The sequence below is a fragment of the Stegastes partitus genome, unplaced genomic scaffold, assembly GCF_000690725.1.
Source record: "Stegastes partitus isolate 25-593 unplaced genomic scaffold, Stegastes_partitus-1.0.2 Scaffold243, whole genome shotgun sequence".
In the NCBI taxonomy this organism is placed as follows: domain Eukaryota; kingdom Metazoa; phylum Chordata; class Actinopteri; family Pomacentridae; genus Stegastes; species Stegastes partitus.
In genome coordinates this window covers 474,357-491,808 of record NW_007577974.1, presented here as the reverse complement: position 1 = coordinate 491,808, position 17,452 = coordinate 474,357, and the positions used below count along the sequence as shown (strand labels likewise).

The 17,452-nt window shown below is 43.8% G+C and overlaps 1 protein-coding gene and 1 long non-coding RNA gene across 3 annotated transcripts in view; one reads left to right on the top strand and one right to left on the bottom strand.

Annotated features, from left to right (window-relative positions):
• Nucleotides 1-16,975, bottom strand: part of LOC103357272 (uncharacterized) — a 17,189-nt gene extending 214 nt beyond the window's left edge. The window contains exons 1-2 of the long non-coding RNA XR_520191.1: nt 16,965-16,975; nt 15,441-15,444 (exon numbers count right to left, since the gene is read on the bottom strand). This is a non-coding gene — a long non-coding RNA (uncharacterized LOC103357272). The remainder of the gene's footprint in view (nt 1-15,440; nt 15,445-16,964) is intronic.
• The window catches only part of ldlrad3 (low density lipoprotein receptor class A domain containing 3), a 110,352-nt gene continuing 93,667 nt past the window's right edge, over nt 768-17,452 (top strand). For both annotated transcript variants that reach the window (XM_008281762.1, XM_008281761.1), the window contains exon 1: nt 768-1,066. In XM_008281762.1, coding sequence (XP_008279984.1) covers nt 1,012-1,066 — 55 coding nt within the window. In that variant the 5' untranslated portion in view covers nt 768-1,011. The remainder of the gene's footprint in view (nt 1,067-17,452) is intronic.

Below are 17,452 nucleotides of genomic sequence, written 5' to 3'. Positions count from 1 at the left end.
TATACGTACACACTTGATGAGAGGTATTGCAAATAACTAGTGAAGTTTAAATAAATATTGTTAAATATGAGTATTGCTCTTTGGTTTATTAACTAGAGGATGTTGCACGTTGTGGGTCTACTGGGAGCTGGTTGTAGAGTCATAGTGTCTTGACCGTGATAAAGAAATATTGCAAATAAAATGTGAATAATGCACATGGAAAATGATATACTGCACATTTTATTGACTTGTTGCACATGAAAGTGGAATATTGCACATGATAATTAAGAAAATAAAGCTGAAATATGGCACCTAAAAAAAGAAATATTGCACATTACACTGACATGTACATTAAAGTAAATACTTATAATTAAATATTGCAAATACTTCAAGACTAGTAAAGTCACTATCATCAATATAGTTGGGGGACATTTTACTTCCTGTACTTTTTTTCTCATGTATAGGAAGGTTATCACTGCTTAGACCATCACTTTACAGCTTTTTATCCAAACAAACTTGCCTCTAACTTTATTTCACTGCACAACAGTTTAGATATTAGCTGTGACAGGACAAGTGGTGTTGCTTTTTTGCCTCTAGCGGACCGTTTTGTGGTCCTTGGTCCGCAGTTTGGGCACCAGTGTCCCGCACTGGCCGACCTCTGCTCTCCGGCTCTCTGCCTCCGACTCCGCCTCCCTCGGAGCACCAACACACGAGCGAGCGACTCCTTCAGCCCGCCTGCCGCCACCCCGAAGCCCCTCAACGGCTCCGGCTCGTTCCGCCTTCCCCCTCCCCAAAAAACTGGACTTCACAGCGCCGAACCCTCCTCAGATGTGCTCCTACTTTTAGAAAGGGAGTTTGAAAAATAAAAAAATAAAAAAAGAAGAGTCAAACTTTAAAAAAAAAAGCTGAGGCAGGCAGGAGTTGTTGCACCGGGGAAGTTTTTTCCTCTTTTTTTTTTGCCCCCCGGTTTTTTGGCCCCGTGGCGGGGCAGGACAGCGAGAGTAGGCCGGGGGTGGGAAACAAGGCGACCGTATGATGTGGATCTGGTACCTCCTGCTTGGTTCGGGGTCCGGCTCAAGAACTGTTGGTAAGTTTTGTTTATTTATTTATTTTGAAGAGAAGCTCGCGGAAACTATTGTTGTTGTGACGGCGCGCGGACACGCTTCGTGGGTTTGAGGAAAAGAGGAGGAGGGGAGGAGGGAGGGGGGGGGCTTTAAATCTCGCTTTTATTTCCTCCGACGAGTTTCCTCAAAACTTATCGGAGCTTTGACATGAAGTTATCACACTTTCCATTCCTTTCTTGCTAATTAGGAAGTGTTAGCAGCCGGCGGCTTGCACAGTTTTTCCATTGTTTTTGTTGTCGTGCATTGCACTGGCTGCACGTCCCCTTCACCTCTGGGTGGGAATATATAGATATATATATATATATTTATTTTTCTTGCAGGAGACACCCTCCCTCCGTATCCGTTCACCGTGGCTCTCCTTCTAGCGACGTTATGACCGAGGGGTTGTTGACAGGGCAGCCAGTGTTGACAAGTCAATCTGTTCTGCAGCCCTGCGCTGGCAGCTGGGGCCCGGTGAAGGGCACTGCTGCGGGGGTTTATACTTAGGACAGCCAGTTGGCACTTTTATTAAAAAAAAACAAAAACGATGCAGATTTGAGCTGGTGACACACATCCACCGATTAGTTGTGCTGCAAAAATTTTTTTTTTTTTTTTTAAAGTGATGCCCTGGAGTCAGCTACAGTCACGTGGTTATCAATGAACAATCTCCCAGTCAATGATAGCAGTCATGGTTTATTTCTAAGGCACTTGATAAAAAACAAGCTTCATTTCATTCATAAAAAATACACAATGCAAGCACAAACAGATGTGGGTCTTTCCAACTCAAATCATCCTGTTTTCACAAAAATCTCTGCTCAGCTCATCTCTGATTGGCTGGAAGGTTTTCCAGCATAAGATAAGGACATCCATCCATCCATCCATCTATTATCTATACACCGCCTAATCCTCACTAGGGTCATGGGGGGCTGGAGTCTATCCCAGCTGACTCAGGGTGAAGGAAGGTTCACCTGGACAGGTAACCAATCTATCACAGGGCCACACTTACGCTGTGTTCACACCTGACGCGAGTAAAATCATTCGCGCGAATGATCTACATGTAAAGTCAATGTGAGGATGCCATTAGATGTGGCGGGAATGATGCGAATTGAGCGAGTCATTAGCGGGAAAGAAGCGATTCTAGCCGTGCTAAATGTGTGTAACATGCGAATGACTCTAATTCGCGTTAGACGCGCAAGTTGAAAAATCTGAAGTGTTGCGATCTTTCGTGCCTCGATGACCAATCAGCCAGTTGAGATTCTCTGGTGAAGTCAACAACATGATTCATTCAGTTTTTGCAACAACACTGTGAATACTGACTGATTTACTCACCCCAAGAGAGAATATCCTGGTACCGATCCTCTCCAACAGGTAGTCAAACTGGGTCCGGATCAGTGGAAAATAGCTCTGGAAGCGGCAGTCATCCATCTGCGTGGAGTCTCCATGTTCTCCCCGTGCAGCGTGGGTTCTCTCCGGGTTCTCTGGCTTCCTCCCACAAGGTCCAAAAACATGTTGAGGTTAATTGGTGATTGTAAATTGTCCGTAGGTGTGAATGTGAGTGTGCTTGGTTGTCTGTCTCTAAGTGTAGCCCTGTGATAGACTGGTTACCTGTCCAGGTGAACCTGCCTTCACCCTGAGTCAGCTGGGATAGACTCCAGCCCCCTGCGACCTTAACGAGGATTAAGTGGTGTATAGATAATGGATGGATGTTTTTGGACTGTGGGAGGAAGCTGGAGAACCCAGAGAGAACCCACGCTGCACGGGGAGAACATGGAAACTCCATACACAAAGATCCCAGGTGTCCTCACTGGGACGTGAACCGGCGACCTTCTTGCTGCGAGGCAACAGTGCTAACCACTGAACCACCTTTCAGGTCTAAGACAAGGATATTCACTACATTTTAACAGCATTTTTCACACGTTGATATTTGAGGCAATGTTTGAGCAAAAATATCTAAGCAGCAAATATTACGACATAAACCTACACACGATATGGGAAATATTACTAGCTGACTTCTGTGTGATCATTTTTTGTCTTATTTGTTTGTTAAAATGAGACTTTTCATCATTGCTTCAATTTTTATTCACATTTCGGCTCACTCATAATCAAAGTCTGATTATTTTTTTTACCATTATTTGTCCAAGATTGCAGATTCTGAATCAATAACATGATGAGAAACAACAATGACAGTTTCAGGCTTTTATTTTTTAAAAGTTCCTCAGATATGTCTGTGCAATGTGCAGAAAACACGGTGACAGTGGGCAATTTTGAAGAGAATTATCGAACATCCTGTTAATATCCATCTGAAATTTTTCAGATGTGTTTTTTAAATACCCACAGTTTGTGATGGAAAAGTTTCAAGCAAATCAGGGATGGTTGAGCAGAAAGATGTGAGATGGAATAAACCCACTGTGTAATCCTGATGTAGTAAAAAGAAGCTTTTACTGGAGGCAAGTAATTGAGCATATGCATGTTTATCTTTGTTTTAAAATGATCTTTCTAGATGTACTGTACATTTTAAGATCTGTTCTGCAACCTAGGTTTAGGAATCGAGTGGAATTACGTGTAAAAAGGTAAATTATCAGCGATATATTCTGCTTTGAAGCAACGCTTGATGTGAATGAAACCAAAGCATTGTTGAAGTTTCTCTCGCCGTGATTTGAGGTGAACTTTAGTCACATCTAAATTATATTACATCCTAATGTGCTAAACAGGTTTCGCAAGTGGGGCTTTAAATGGGCTTAGTTCAAGCACTAACCTCCGGGGCTGAAAATTGCTAACGCTGAAGTGCCAAAAAGTGCAGCTCCTCAAATGCCTACTGGCTCTATTCTATTTGCTGGCTCCGAAAGCGAGACACTCCCCACAGACCTCCATGTGAACATGCCCGACGCTACAGCAGAAACAAACAAGTTCACAGCCGAGTGATGAAACGCTTTTGGTCTCCGTTGCTAATTTGCCCATTCATCACAAAATGAGTGGATTTTTCGATAACTCAGCCATTTAAATTGTATTAAGGCTCAAACGTTGTGCATCATTAAAGGGCATACAGCTGCTTTGAGTTACAGGTGGGAGCCATCGTAGGACAGTGCTTGGCTCGCATTAGCTCCACTCCGGCTCTTTGCTCATTTTTGGATCGGCTTGGAAGTCGGCGGAGTCGGGTACTGCCAACATGGTGATGGCTGAAGCCGCCACTACCATATCCATACTTCCATACTATGTAGTATGCCAAAAAAAAGCTAGATTAGTATATATATATGGGGCGGCTGAAACTCAGGTGGTAGGGCGGGCTAGTCAATGATCGGAAGGTCAGCGGTTCGATTCCGTCCTGTAACCTGTGTCATGGGCGTTGTGTCCTTGGGCAAGACACTTCACCCACCTTACCTGGTGTGAAGTTACTCCTTGACTTAAATATTATCCCAATGCAGGGTATGTCAAATCCAGTACGCCAAGATTACCCGGATTATCCTTAAAGTATGCAAGTCAACACGGCTCATTCTGACCCACAATCCTCTGCAGTGTGCACAAACACACGACATTTTCGTACCACAGACTGTAACGGTCAAAGTTTAGGGTGCGATGTTATGACGGAGTATAATGTCCTGGTTGTACGACGCAGGAAGCAGTTTGGAATTCGGATCACAGCCTGAGTTTTAAAACCGCGATTTAAGAAACCCGTGGGCGATGTTGTTGAGGAATTGATAATCTTTACATGCAGTCAATAGTGTAGCTGAAAAAGCTCAAAGAAGACATGTTGACATGTCGCTGCGGCAAATAACAGAATAAATGGTGGCTGATAGGCTGGGAGGAAGCTTCAATTTCCATTCTTGGTGCCACGAAATAATTCAAAATGAAATCTTGATTCAGTAACGAGAAAAGGGAGAAGCTACAAACCACTGAGTCCTCTCGTCTGTGCTCTGGCCTGCAATCGAAAAACAACTCCCAGTAAAAGGGTTAACTGCTATTGATGAGGGTCATTGTCCAGTTGTTGCTCTTAACCATTGAGTTCCTCCCACGTCATGTTGTTAACGTCATTACTTACAAACAAAACTTTGGCATTTGTGAATAGATTCAGAAGATAAGGGTTCTTGCATGAGTTCCATCTAGTGGCTCAGTTCCTGCTATTGTGGATTGTCACCCCGTCACGTCTCACTGGGACGCTTTAAACAATGGGGCTGTTATTAATGTTATTAGCAACACCTCAGGTTTCCTACTACAATAAGTCAAAATGTCTGCTGTGCTAAAAAATAAAAAAAACAGTTTCTGTAAATGTCAGTGAGAGTGAGGCGCAAATATGATTATATTAGGCGTGGAGCAGAGATTTAGTGTGAACTGCCAAAGCCCACTCTGTTTTTCTCTGCTGGAGCAAAGGAGCATGCACCTATGATTAATGTCAGAAATTTCCTCCCAGATTATTACTGTAGTTTGTTTTCTTCTGTATTGCTTATGTGTTGTCAGCTCTGAATAAACAAATTGTGCTTCAGGGTTTTATTAGCTGGCGACCTGACCGGAGTAATAATGCCGTCTTGATATAAGATATCAGCCAGGAGCGCCTTTATGCGAGTGTTTTGTATTGTTTTATAGAAGTTATAGGAGAGCGTGGCTATTACCAAGCCGGTGTTGTCGTCGCTCAGGACGATGGTATTGATTGATATCACAGCCTACCAATAATAGCACAACTAAATTGCCATATTTTGCATTCAGTTTGACATTTGGGCCAGAAATTATAAAGGTCCAGCGCAAATTCAAAATCAATTTGCTTTTTTTCGGACCTGGGCAATACCTATTAAAATGTTAATCACAATATTGACATTTGAAGATATGGCAACAGAAAATCATGTTGGCAGGATTCCCCACCTCTCCTACAGCCGGTGCTAAAAATAATAAGGCCAGTAAAATATGTATGAGTGGTGTGGGTGTGCTTTGTTCACAAGTTGTGCTGTTTTCTTTTTCCGAATATTTTACTACCTACACATAGCTGCAGCTTTGAATGTTTTGTACTCTTAATGCTAAATTTCTTTAACACGTTGGAGTAATAAGCTACTGAATGTCCGAAAACTGCAACCAGGATGTAATGCACGATCGCGCTAAATATTGTTTTCTATGCCGTTAACGCTTAATAATGCGGTCACGAAAAATGTGACTAGTTACTGAAGTGACGAATGAGTCAATCGAATGAATCATTGTGGAGTAGTTCCTGAATATCTCTATATCAGGGAATGTGCAGCAAATAATGATGAGCAACTACAACACAAACGGGAGTAACTATGTTAATGATACGACGCTAATAATCTTGTTTGTTATCGAGGAACTAATTGACATGCAACTCTTTGGTAACACCTCAGCATATACTTGTTAGTTTTGCATAATGCTTATTTACTTCAGAGGGGAACAAAAAGGGTAAGTAACTGTCAGATAAACGTGAAGTGAAGAGGAATTAGTTAAGCCCCGTTCAGACACGCGCTGCTTCCTGTTAGTCTGATAGCATCTGAACATGTCGGCTTCTGAATCGGCACCACGGTCACTTCTCCTTAAAAGTCACGATGGTGATCTTACAACATCAGACCTCGTAGAGTTTCTGTATCACTTTTAACGCTGCACAAGTCCGAAGTGTTGTGTTATTAAAAAGCATGCTCAAGGTGGCGCGGTGGTTAGCATTTGCGTCCCGGTGAGGACACCCGGGATCTTTCTGCATGGAGTTTGCATGTTCGCCTCGTGCAGCGTGGGTTCTCTCCGGGTTCTCCAGCTTCCTCCCACACAGTCCAGAAACATGTTGAGGCTAATTGGTGATTCTAAATGTGAGTGTGCTTGGTTGTCTGTCTCTAAGTGTAGCCCTGTGATAGACTCGCGACCTGCCCAGGGTGTCCCCTGCCTTCACCCTGGGATAAACTCCAGCCCCCCGCGACCCTAGTGAGGATTAAACGGTGTACAGATAATGGATGGATGAATGCTCAAGCATTTCCAGCAGCAGTACTGGCTGGAAAAACACTGGTCAAATAAACGAGACTCATTAATAACATGTGTAATCCAGGTTTATGTTAACCAGAGTTAGAGTTTAGTTTGTGGGTTCCAGTTGTTCGTAGGAGTCTTTCCTCTTAATCGATCAAACAGCAGCACGAGGGTTGTGCACATTTACACACATTAAACAACAGGTTAATAATTACTTCTAATTAGAAATGATCCCTGACATGGAGACGGGATCAGTCAGGATTTAACTGCAAGTCTCGCTTTCTACACACATTGTCAGTGTTTAGAAAAATATAAACAACCATAAGCTATTAAACAGTTTGATGAGCTCGATGTGAGTTTATAGTCTTTTGTTTAGCGGTGCATTATTATGCATTTCACATCACTTGATGAAGTGCCCAGGCATGTCATGGCTCTGTCTGTCAGCGTCGTGGATGAAATCTGGATGAATGTCAGAATGAAGCCACAAGGAACAATTTGAATGACGGAATGCCGTCGCTGTACCAGATTAATGAAGCCGGCAACGCCACATATCTCGTCTGAAAGGGGCTCCGGTAACTACTCAATATGATGTGTGTCTTTTCTTTCCTGTGCAAAATGAGTAAGTTGTGATTAGAGATGAATGAATGGTTACTAGTCTCAGTGGCTGGTTCAGTTAATCAGGGACGACTTCTGAAAATATGATCATAATTACATTTCACAGCATTCATTCATTACCTTTTCAAAATCTGCGGCCTTGGAGCTCATCTTTATCTACCGTGTAGTCCTCGAGAGTTATTCAGGATCTCCTGCTTAACTATCAGGTCTTTTGTAATTTGTTCTTCCCTCAGTCCTCTGTCAATATTTGCATTTCTGTGTACCATAAAGTGTTAGCAGGCAGTCATACAACGCTCAGCAACTTTTTAATGCAGTCTCAGAACAGCGTGCTAAAGCGCCGCAGTCTACGGTTTGCTTTATAAACCCTCGTAATGGAATATAAAGTGAGCCTTCAAGATCAGTCGCACTAAACCATATGGCTGTAATTTTATAATGTAGATATTTTGCGACTCCTATTTCACATCTGAGGCAAAAAAAAAGAAAAAATCTCTATCTGTTGTGCAGCAAATCGCTCAGCAACAAGCCCAAATAAATGAATACAGTCAGTTGCAAGACTAAAACACCATTTACTGTCTCCTTGTAAAGTTTCTCTTTCATTTATACGGAGCAATGAGTGAATTGAATCCCCTTTTCATGTGTTTGGGCTTTAACATGTATTTAAACCCTCTTTATTTTAGACTCGCCGAGCCGTCTAAGCCCACGTCGTACTCCGGTGAGGAATGTAGGATGAAACCTTGACGCTTTACATGTTGCTGTTATGCAGACAGAGTGGAACCACCCGACACGAACGTACGCTTCGATCTGCAGATCAACGTCTGGGCTACCGGAATCTAAAAAAGGCCGTAGCATGCACTCAGACCGACACGCAAGTTATCTACTTGATCACCATAATGTTCGCTCCATTACCTGCTCGACGTTATGAGGCCACACACACAGGCGCAGGCCAGGTGGTCGGATTTTTCCATTCATAACCCAAGATAGACTGCCCGGGTCATTTCTCTCATTGAATGGGAATACAGAATCACATTGTCTGCTGCTTATTGTGCTTTGTATTTCTGCACCGTGGCTTCCCAGAGACGGACCAGTTGGCCCGATACACCTCTTGTGTGTCTGTGCTTAGCTTTGCGTGTCTTCGGAGCAGGAAGGAGAGAAAGAGATGTTGTGTTTCTCTGTGCCGGCTGACACGGTTGATACGCTCCCAGCTATAGTTGCATGTGCTGCTGAGGAGGTTCTGGGATTAAGGAGGGCCAGTGTGGCTTCAGTTCCCAGAGTTGTTAAACAAAGCCACATGACTGGAGTCGTGTTTCAGGCCTTGGTAACGGAGCAACTCCGACTCCTGTAAGCACATATTGTGTGGTTTCTGCCCTATCATTCATCAGTCAAACAGCACACATTATGTATGCTGTGTAGCCTCCACCGATGAATCATACATTGCTTGATCCTCTGACCATTAGGTGTATATCACATTGTATTCCTCTCTGCTGGGGTTCTAGGTTCAGCGTCTTTGAGCATCTCAGATCTATAAGACATGACGCTAAATATTTCATGAACGCTGGTGTGTATGGATCGAAGGCGGCGCAGCGGAGAGAACCAGAGAGGAGTAAAATGTACTGGAAAAAGTTAGGAGACAGCTCATTAAATATTGATTTTGGATTGATCTTAACTAATTTGCCATGCAGTAATGCAGAGGCTTTGTTAATCCCTGATGGTTGCCTTATATTGATCCACCTTGTCCTTGGGTGCCAAGATGAAACCTTGGATGAATCTGCTTATTTACTGAATGGAGTTCTGAAAGCAACACCAGCCATTAGACGCTTGCTCTTTGTTGACCTATGTAAATACGACGGGAAAACATTCGGCTGTGATTTCTGTCTGACAGACGTTCCATTTGCATTCCGATTACGAGAAGCTTCCGTTTAATATTCACTGTGTACAATAGATTTAAAATGTGATGTAGCATTAGCGCATGAGAGACCGTCAAGACATGAACTGCTTTATATTCCAATGCCGCGGCGGCGAGACCTTTAGGATATGAATTGCTTCTAACATGTAATTATTTCATGTTTTTAATTGCTGTAAAGGCAGCATGTCGTGGCATACAAAACAACAGCGGCGCTGAAATAGTAATTTGTTTACCAGACTGTCCTCGAGCAACGCTGTCACCTGTGGTGCTTTTTCAACTGCTGGTAGGTCTGTGGCGCTGCCTCGTGATGTGGCATCTGTTCCGTTACGGGCCTTGCATAATACCGCCTTTTGTTGCACGCCCATTGTCTCGAACCTGAAATACTCCCGCAACACCCAAGTGCTGCTGTTTTTGGAACTGAATTTTTCAGCAGTGCTTCTGGCTCAAGGGGAGCCATTTGTGTAACATGATTATGTAATGTTTTCACGAGGAGGATGCGTTTTTAAAACCACTGACATTACTGCTTGGACTTTAAATATCCATCCATCCATCATCTATACACCACTTAATCCTCATCAGGGTCGCAGGGGGCTGGAGTCCATCCCAGAGGACTCAGGGTGAAGGCAGGGGACACCCTGGACAGGTCGCCAGTCTATCACAGGGCTACACTTAGAGACAGACAACCAAGCACACTCACATTCACACCTACAGACAATTTAGAATCACCTATTAACCTCAACATGGTTTTGGAGGAAGCCGGAGAACCCGGAGAGAAACCACGCTGCACGGGGAGAACATACAAAGTCCACGCAGAAAGATCCCGGGTGTCCTCACCGGGATGCGAACCGGCAACCGTGCTAACCACAGCTCCACCTTAAATATCTATTTTTGCAATTTACATTAGTTTAAATTTCTATTTTAAATCAGTTCATCTTTCAGCCCTTTATCGAGTTCTTGCTCTTCAGCTCATATAGCGTTTCCTCAGTGCAGACACTCAGTACTTTCTATAGTATCTATGCTGTGTAGTTTACCATAGTTATTTTTTTCTTTCTGTTTTTTGCCAGTGGGGCTAAAACCACGAGTACAGTTTGTGCTGGGAATTGATTTTAACTGTCTGGAGTGCCAGACCCAAAAGGTTATTTGAGATGTGCTGAGAAGTTTGTTTACAAGTAATGCCTTAGCAGTGAATGCTTTGGGAGCATATTTTAGAATGCCAGTCTGGATGAGATTTTTTTTTTTAAAGCACTTGCAAATGCACAGACACACATATCGTATCGAGAGGATGGTAGACCCACCTATCACTGTGAGGTTTACCACTGAACTGCATGGCACATTCTGCACACCGCTTTGATTTTTTCCCAGAGGCAACGTAGGTGAACTTAAGAACCCCATATGTTTTACACCCCACCCACTGCTTCTCATTTCAGTTTAAACAAGCCTCCGTCTCCTTAAGTGACATCCCATTGTTTTAAAAAATTTTAAACGATCCTTTTGGGTAAAGGTGCACGATTATAAAAGTGTGACTGCGGCGTCACATTTATTGGCTTTATAAAGCGAGGTGCTCAACAGAATTATAGGTGAAAAAGAATGACCTGACAGTTGATGTTTGTTTAATCTAAATGAAGCCATTTTACTGCTTTAATAAAGTCTCATTCGGATGCGGTGCCAAATGGAGTCTATCCACTAATCTGTGTCGTTTGTTTACAGTATATAAACTGCAACAACCATGAACGGAGGCAGTAAAGTGCATGAATGAGCTGCCCACGAGGGAACGGACGTATCGGCAGCCTGATGTGTGTCCTCATTGTGTACATCCTTACTGTTGTCTTTTTGAGTCTAACAACAATAACAAACATTGCATAATGCCTCAACCAGCGAATAAGTTGTGCCCAAACTCGGAGCCGGATCTGCCAAAAGACGGTCCATGATGAATGTGTTTTGCATATATTCTGCTCCTTAATTTTGTTTAGTTAATTGAGATGTTCTTTTTCTAACCTACTTATGCTTTCAAAGCTTTTTTTGTTCCGTTAACTTTTGGATGGCTCAGTTTCTGCCTGAAAACTTAGTAGGTAAATTAAGACACAAGGAAACCTATCTGAGGTAATTATTTAGATCCAAGTGCAAGAATCGCTGTAAGCAGACGATGCCAGATTAATGCAGAGTATTTTAAATTGTCTGACAACACTGTTTTTTTAATGATTTAATCCAAGCTGTCGGCAGCAGACTGGATTGCTGCCAGTCTTTTGTTGAGTCTTGTCCAAACTTTGGAGTCTTTAAAGCGGTTGACCTTGAATATGTTTTTCGTATTTTCACTCAAGAAGTGCAGACCGTAGAGGATCCAAAACCCTGAACTGTGAGTCAGATTTAGAGTTACGGCTTATTTAGTTTGGAGCACACACAGCATTTGCTCAATTCTCGTACCTGCCCAGTCACCTTGGCTTCTCCACTTTTATCTCAATACAAGGTGCCCCCTCGGAGAGGAGAGTGACCCGCTGCATGCGTCCCCTGTGTTGCTTTGCCTGCTGTCAGACAGCGAACGGACCCTGGCGCGCTGACAGCTGGCTCCCCTGCTGTCCCCTGTGATCAGCAGTCATTTGCTGTACTGCGTCTCACAGCCGCCGTGGCTGCCAGTGTGGACACTGACAGGCTATTTTGGACTGAAATTCCAACATCCCCCTGTCAAAGCAAACAAACCCTACCTTAAAGGTCAACAAAAACCCGGAGAGAAACACAACGTCAGGGCATCTGATCGTTTGTTTGTTTGTGGACCTGCGTGAAAATGTTCGAGCAAGGTTATGATATTTTTGATCGTCACAGATGTGTCCCTTGAGATACAGAGATGATCGTGCCCTTAGAAAAAGGGCTTTACTTAAAGATTTGCTTAAAAAAACACCCACTTGGGGCGCCGCTATAGCTCACCTGGTTGAGCTGGCGTCCCATGTGCAGGGCTACAGTCCCAACGTGGTGGTCATGAGTTCGAATCCCGCTCGTGACCCTTTCCCACATGTCCTCCCCCATTCTTCTCCCCTACTTTCCTCTCTCTCTGACTACATTATCCAATAAAGGCCAAAAAAACAACTTTAAAAAAAAAAAACACTCACTTAGTCATGAGGTGATGCGGTGAATTCAGGCTAAACAAATGAGCCACAAGCAAAAAAACATAAGTAAAATGCATCGAAGTCCAAATAACGTTTAACTTTTTTACACGTTGGCATATTTTCCAAATCTGCCCAATGTGCTCCGTTGCTGTACTGGAAGCCGTCAGCTGCCAAATGCCTGTGGTGATAATTATTCAGCACTAACCCTTCGCGTGGATGCACCTTTAACCTCGCACATAATTGTTTTGTAATTGTGATACAGCTCTGGCAGTTTCATCACTCCGTCTAGCGGCCCGGCTCCATCCACCGGCTTTGCTTTGGCTGTAATTACATGCAATTTTGCAAACATCCAATCATAAGGAAAAGGGTTGTTTTGACAAGACACGCTTTTTTTTGATTGCAATCACTCAGACGTTTATTTTTTTCCGTGTTTATCTCTTTTGTGTGCCAAATGCGATTTCGTAAGCGTGCAGCGTCATGTGATAAATATGCAAATTTTCTTTTTCTTAATAGCATTCTAGGTGAAGCCTGTTTTAGAGGTGCGGCGTCACCGCTAATGCATTCATCTGCAGCATTAGATTAATCTTTAGGATTATGGAGACCTTTAGGGGAACTCTTTTTCTCTTTCCATTACACATCACAGTAATTTAGGATTGTTCAATAGGTCAGGGGTAGACGTTAAGCTGGAGATGAGCGCGTGAGAAATGCTGGCTCATGGAACAAGCCCATTTGCTGAGGTGAGACTCACATTTATAATTTCGGCGCTGCAGAGTGGGAAATTCACAGACTGCACCAGAAATATTGTACATCTGCATGTCTTGTTGATAGCAAGACTCTTTTGGAAGTGTGAAGGTTATGCACCATGTTCAGATCGCTGCATGCAAGTTATCTCCCTTATTTCAGTATCTTTGGGAGCGTCTGTCCAGGCGTAACAGAGGATAGCCGAACCAAACTGATATTTAGCCCTATCTATAGGGAGAAGCACGTGGCGGAGATGCGACCCGCAGCTCTTTTCGCGCCAGATTGACATTTTCGTTGGCGGTGTCAATTGAATTCTCTTCACCTATTACTGCGCGCTCACTCACGCGGACACTCGTTTGATTTAGCAGCCGCTCAGGTGAGATTCCAGTCTGGGGACATGAAAGCTATTACGCACTTGATGCTACTTCTCCAGGCGAGGGGGGCACAAATGAACAAATAAGATCTATCTCAGTTGGTCTGATTCGAAATAATTGCCTATTTGTCACAATTAATTTCGGAGCTTTGACTCTGAGACCCTTTGATATTGATATTGAATTCCCCATCATCGCATACCTGAGGACGCGGTCATTAAACGGAGCCGAATCCAAAGAATTAGTCCCCGCGTTAAATGAGTGATAAAAGGGTCAAGACGACCCCGGATAATTTCCCACATCTGACTGAGGACGGGGAGGTGAAGTGAAGCAGAAACAGGAAGTTAATGTGTGGAAGAGACGTAACTCTACTGTCGAGCCACGAACATGGCTTATCCCTCCTCCCCTCCCCTCCGAGCTGTCTGGCCTTTTCTTCACTCTTTGATTTGTGTGTTTTTTTTTTTTTCCTTCTGTAGCCGTCATTCCTTTGAGTCAGTGTTTGTGTATGTATAGGGTGCAGAGCGTATGCGCAATATGTATAAAGGGTAATCCTCTCTTGGACAGGGACCAGAGGAGGCAAGGCGCTCATCTTCACAGGAACTAATCACCCGATCCCGCCTGCTGTTTACAGAAGCAGTCTCGCCAGCCAAAATCAAATGCAAAGCCCATGTTAATTGCCTTAATGCGGCTTCCCTGTCAACCATGGCTTGGCAGCAGCCCCCAGCACTAGGCCACAAAATGAATTCTTTTCAATTCGTCAATGAATGCCAAGCACAAAGGGGAGTTCCTGCTCCTCCGGAATGAAGAACGGGAATCAATTTTTATCTTCTGATATTTTACATCAAGGAGAGCAGGGCGGTGGCATGGGAGGGCCAAGGAAAGCGGGGGCTGGCTCATTACGACGGAGAGGGGGGGGAGAAGTTCATGCCTTGCTGGGGTCATTATTAGACCAGGACCATTAGTCTCGCCGGGGTCTAGTGTGTCACAGATGACAGTTGAGTCCATCTCTGTGCCGCCTGCTCTAATGAGAAGCTGCAGGCCCAGGATTTGACTAATTTCCTCGATGCCCAGAAAGATATGTCAGGTGGGTCGTCCTGCGCCTAATGACTCCCGATACTTAATGAAGCATTGGTGGGATTTCCGAAGACGTGGATGGCGTTTATATTAATGCACTTCATAGTTAGCGCGCTCTGGAGGCTTGTGGAGTCCTTTTGATGTCCTGACTGTGCTGCTGACAACATGGGTGTGGATCATGTGTGCGAACATGCACACTGGTGTTCAAAGAAAGTGCATCACCCCATCGAACCATAATTGCCGTTTGAATAACCAAAGTATATGACGACATTACTTTCACGTTGCATCAGCTGTGATTGACGTGGGTAGGCGATGATGTAATGTTGCATCAGCTGTGACATTCAGTTGTATAAGCACGCTCTGCCGGAGATGCAGTCATCCTTCGCTTATGTCAAGAAAGAGGGGGGGGACCTGGTGAACTTTTAATTTTGTTTTCCATTTAAAATGATAAACTGCAGCAACTTCGGGGCTTCTGATGACATTTCAGCCACAAATGTCGTGTTTACCGAGACTTGTTGTGTAAAGGTTGCAGATGTTCATTTTGGAATATATTGAAAGCACCTCAAATATCAGCTGGCTTTGCTTTACGTATTGACGGATATCTTTTGTTTATGTTGCTGTTTGTGATGCTAGTTTTTAATATAACATACCTGGCAAAAAAAAAAAGGTTAGAATTTATTTCTTTTAATTTTTTTTATTTTGCTCATCACAAAAATTGCATCTTTAAATGTGTTTTTCTGATCAAAACTAGAGCAAAGTTATATGATCACAGAAAAACAACTGTTATGTGCACTGTAATAGTTTGTGGAGCAGTGGCTCTACAGATTTGAAGAACTACACAATAAGAAATGGACATTAAATTGAGATATTGACATCTGCTACAACCTACTGCTAGCAACATTAGCACTGCAGCATTTTGACCCAACATGGTAAATACTGTCCCAACAAATGTGAAACAGGCAACACCCTTGTTTTTCTAAAGCTAGGATACAGTGTTCTTCTCATTCCTCTCCTGTGCACTTATGAAAACAATCAAACCTACGCTGAACCAAAGCAAAGGGAAAAATGGCTTGTTTGACATACATTTCAGTGCCTATTGGTATTGCGTGTTCAAATGCTATGACATACAAAATGCACACAGTGTACGCTTAGGTCTTTAAGCAGAGACAACATCATGTCCACATTTCCATCAGTCCAACATCAGCACATCTTTCTGATGCGGCTAAATTTCCCCGAGTGACATTTCCAAAATACCAGACGTGCGTTCGCCGGAAACCAAGTGCAGAATAAAAAGGTCCTACGCTCCCTCGGTAACCGCACACTTCTGTCGACGCTTTGACCTGCTGACGTCGCCCACGCGGCCCTCGATAGAGTTGAAAAAGTCTCATACAGAAACCAGTCAAGCTGGTAAACATCACATTTCACCCTCATGTGATTCTCATCTCCACCGTGTCCGCCATGGGTCAGGAGCTCATCTGTCCTGAAGGAACAGCACAGCAGCTGATTATGATGGATTATGATAGATTCCTCCTTGACTGACCTCTGCAGCCTGTCGCACATTACTCACTGCATTTGCACGCACACATGCACATAAATGTTCATATTGTAGATGCTTTATGATAGATGCCTGGACGACGCTTTGCAACAGGAAGCTGCTTTTTATGCAGCAACAAACATGCAGCACATACGGTCACACATATTTCATACACACTGTGAGTTAATGCATGCATGTAAGACAACAATGCGGCGCTTTTGTGTTGGTTATAAATTACCCCTTTGCAAGTTAGCTCAGATCGGTAACAAGGAGAGTCTTGAACCTAATTAACTCACCACAAACTCACATGAAAGCACATAAACCCACTGGAGGAATGAAGGAGGGAAAAAAAAAAACTTCTAAAACCCAGGCCCAGAGAGGGGCCATTTGTTTTCATTTGGTTTGGTGTCTTTACCGGTGCTGTGCTGAGCACTTTGAGCAGTGTGTCTCTGTCAGACCGGCCACCTCCTCCTCCTCCTCCTCCTCCATCCGCAACCACCACCCCTCATTCCATTACCGCAGATGGTAGTGCCGTCGCAGCGGTGAAGAGAAATGAGGTGGATGGCGCTAATCGCTGGTGCAGACTGATGCGTGTCCAGTCACCTGGTCAACGAGCTGCGAAAGCAAATGGATGTAAGGCAAAGGCCATCAGAAACAATGGCTAAAGTAGAGGAGTGTCAGAGTAGATGGGCGATATTGACCCAGTGGAGGCGATTGAGGTCTCAAGGAACTGCAGCTCTGGACGTGAGCCTGCATGTGATATTGAGCAGCAGGTGCACTGACGTATTACTTTGCCTTTGCCTTTCATATGATGAGCCTTACAAAGCTTTTTTTTTTTTTCTCCTTTCCTCAATGCAATGTGAGAGTACTTTTTAGCCATTACCATGACAACATAGAGGTCTGTGGCTCTGTGTAACAGAATTACGAGTCTGAGTAACACAGGGCAAGTGAAGCCAGAGGAAGCGGGCTCACCGGCGGAAAAAAAGGAGAATTAAGTGGCGAGCGGCAGACACAATGGGGGCCGTCCACGCCGCGATCGTGTCTGGATAGATTTGGATGAATAAACACAGCGTGCACACCTGAGTAAGTGC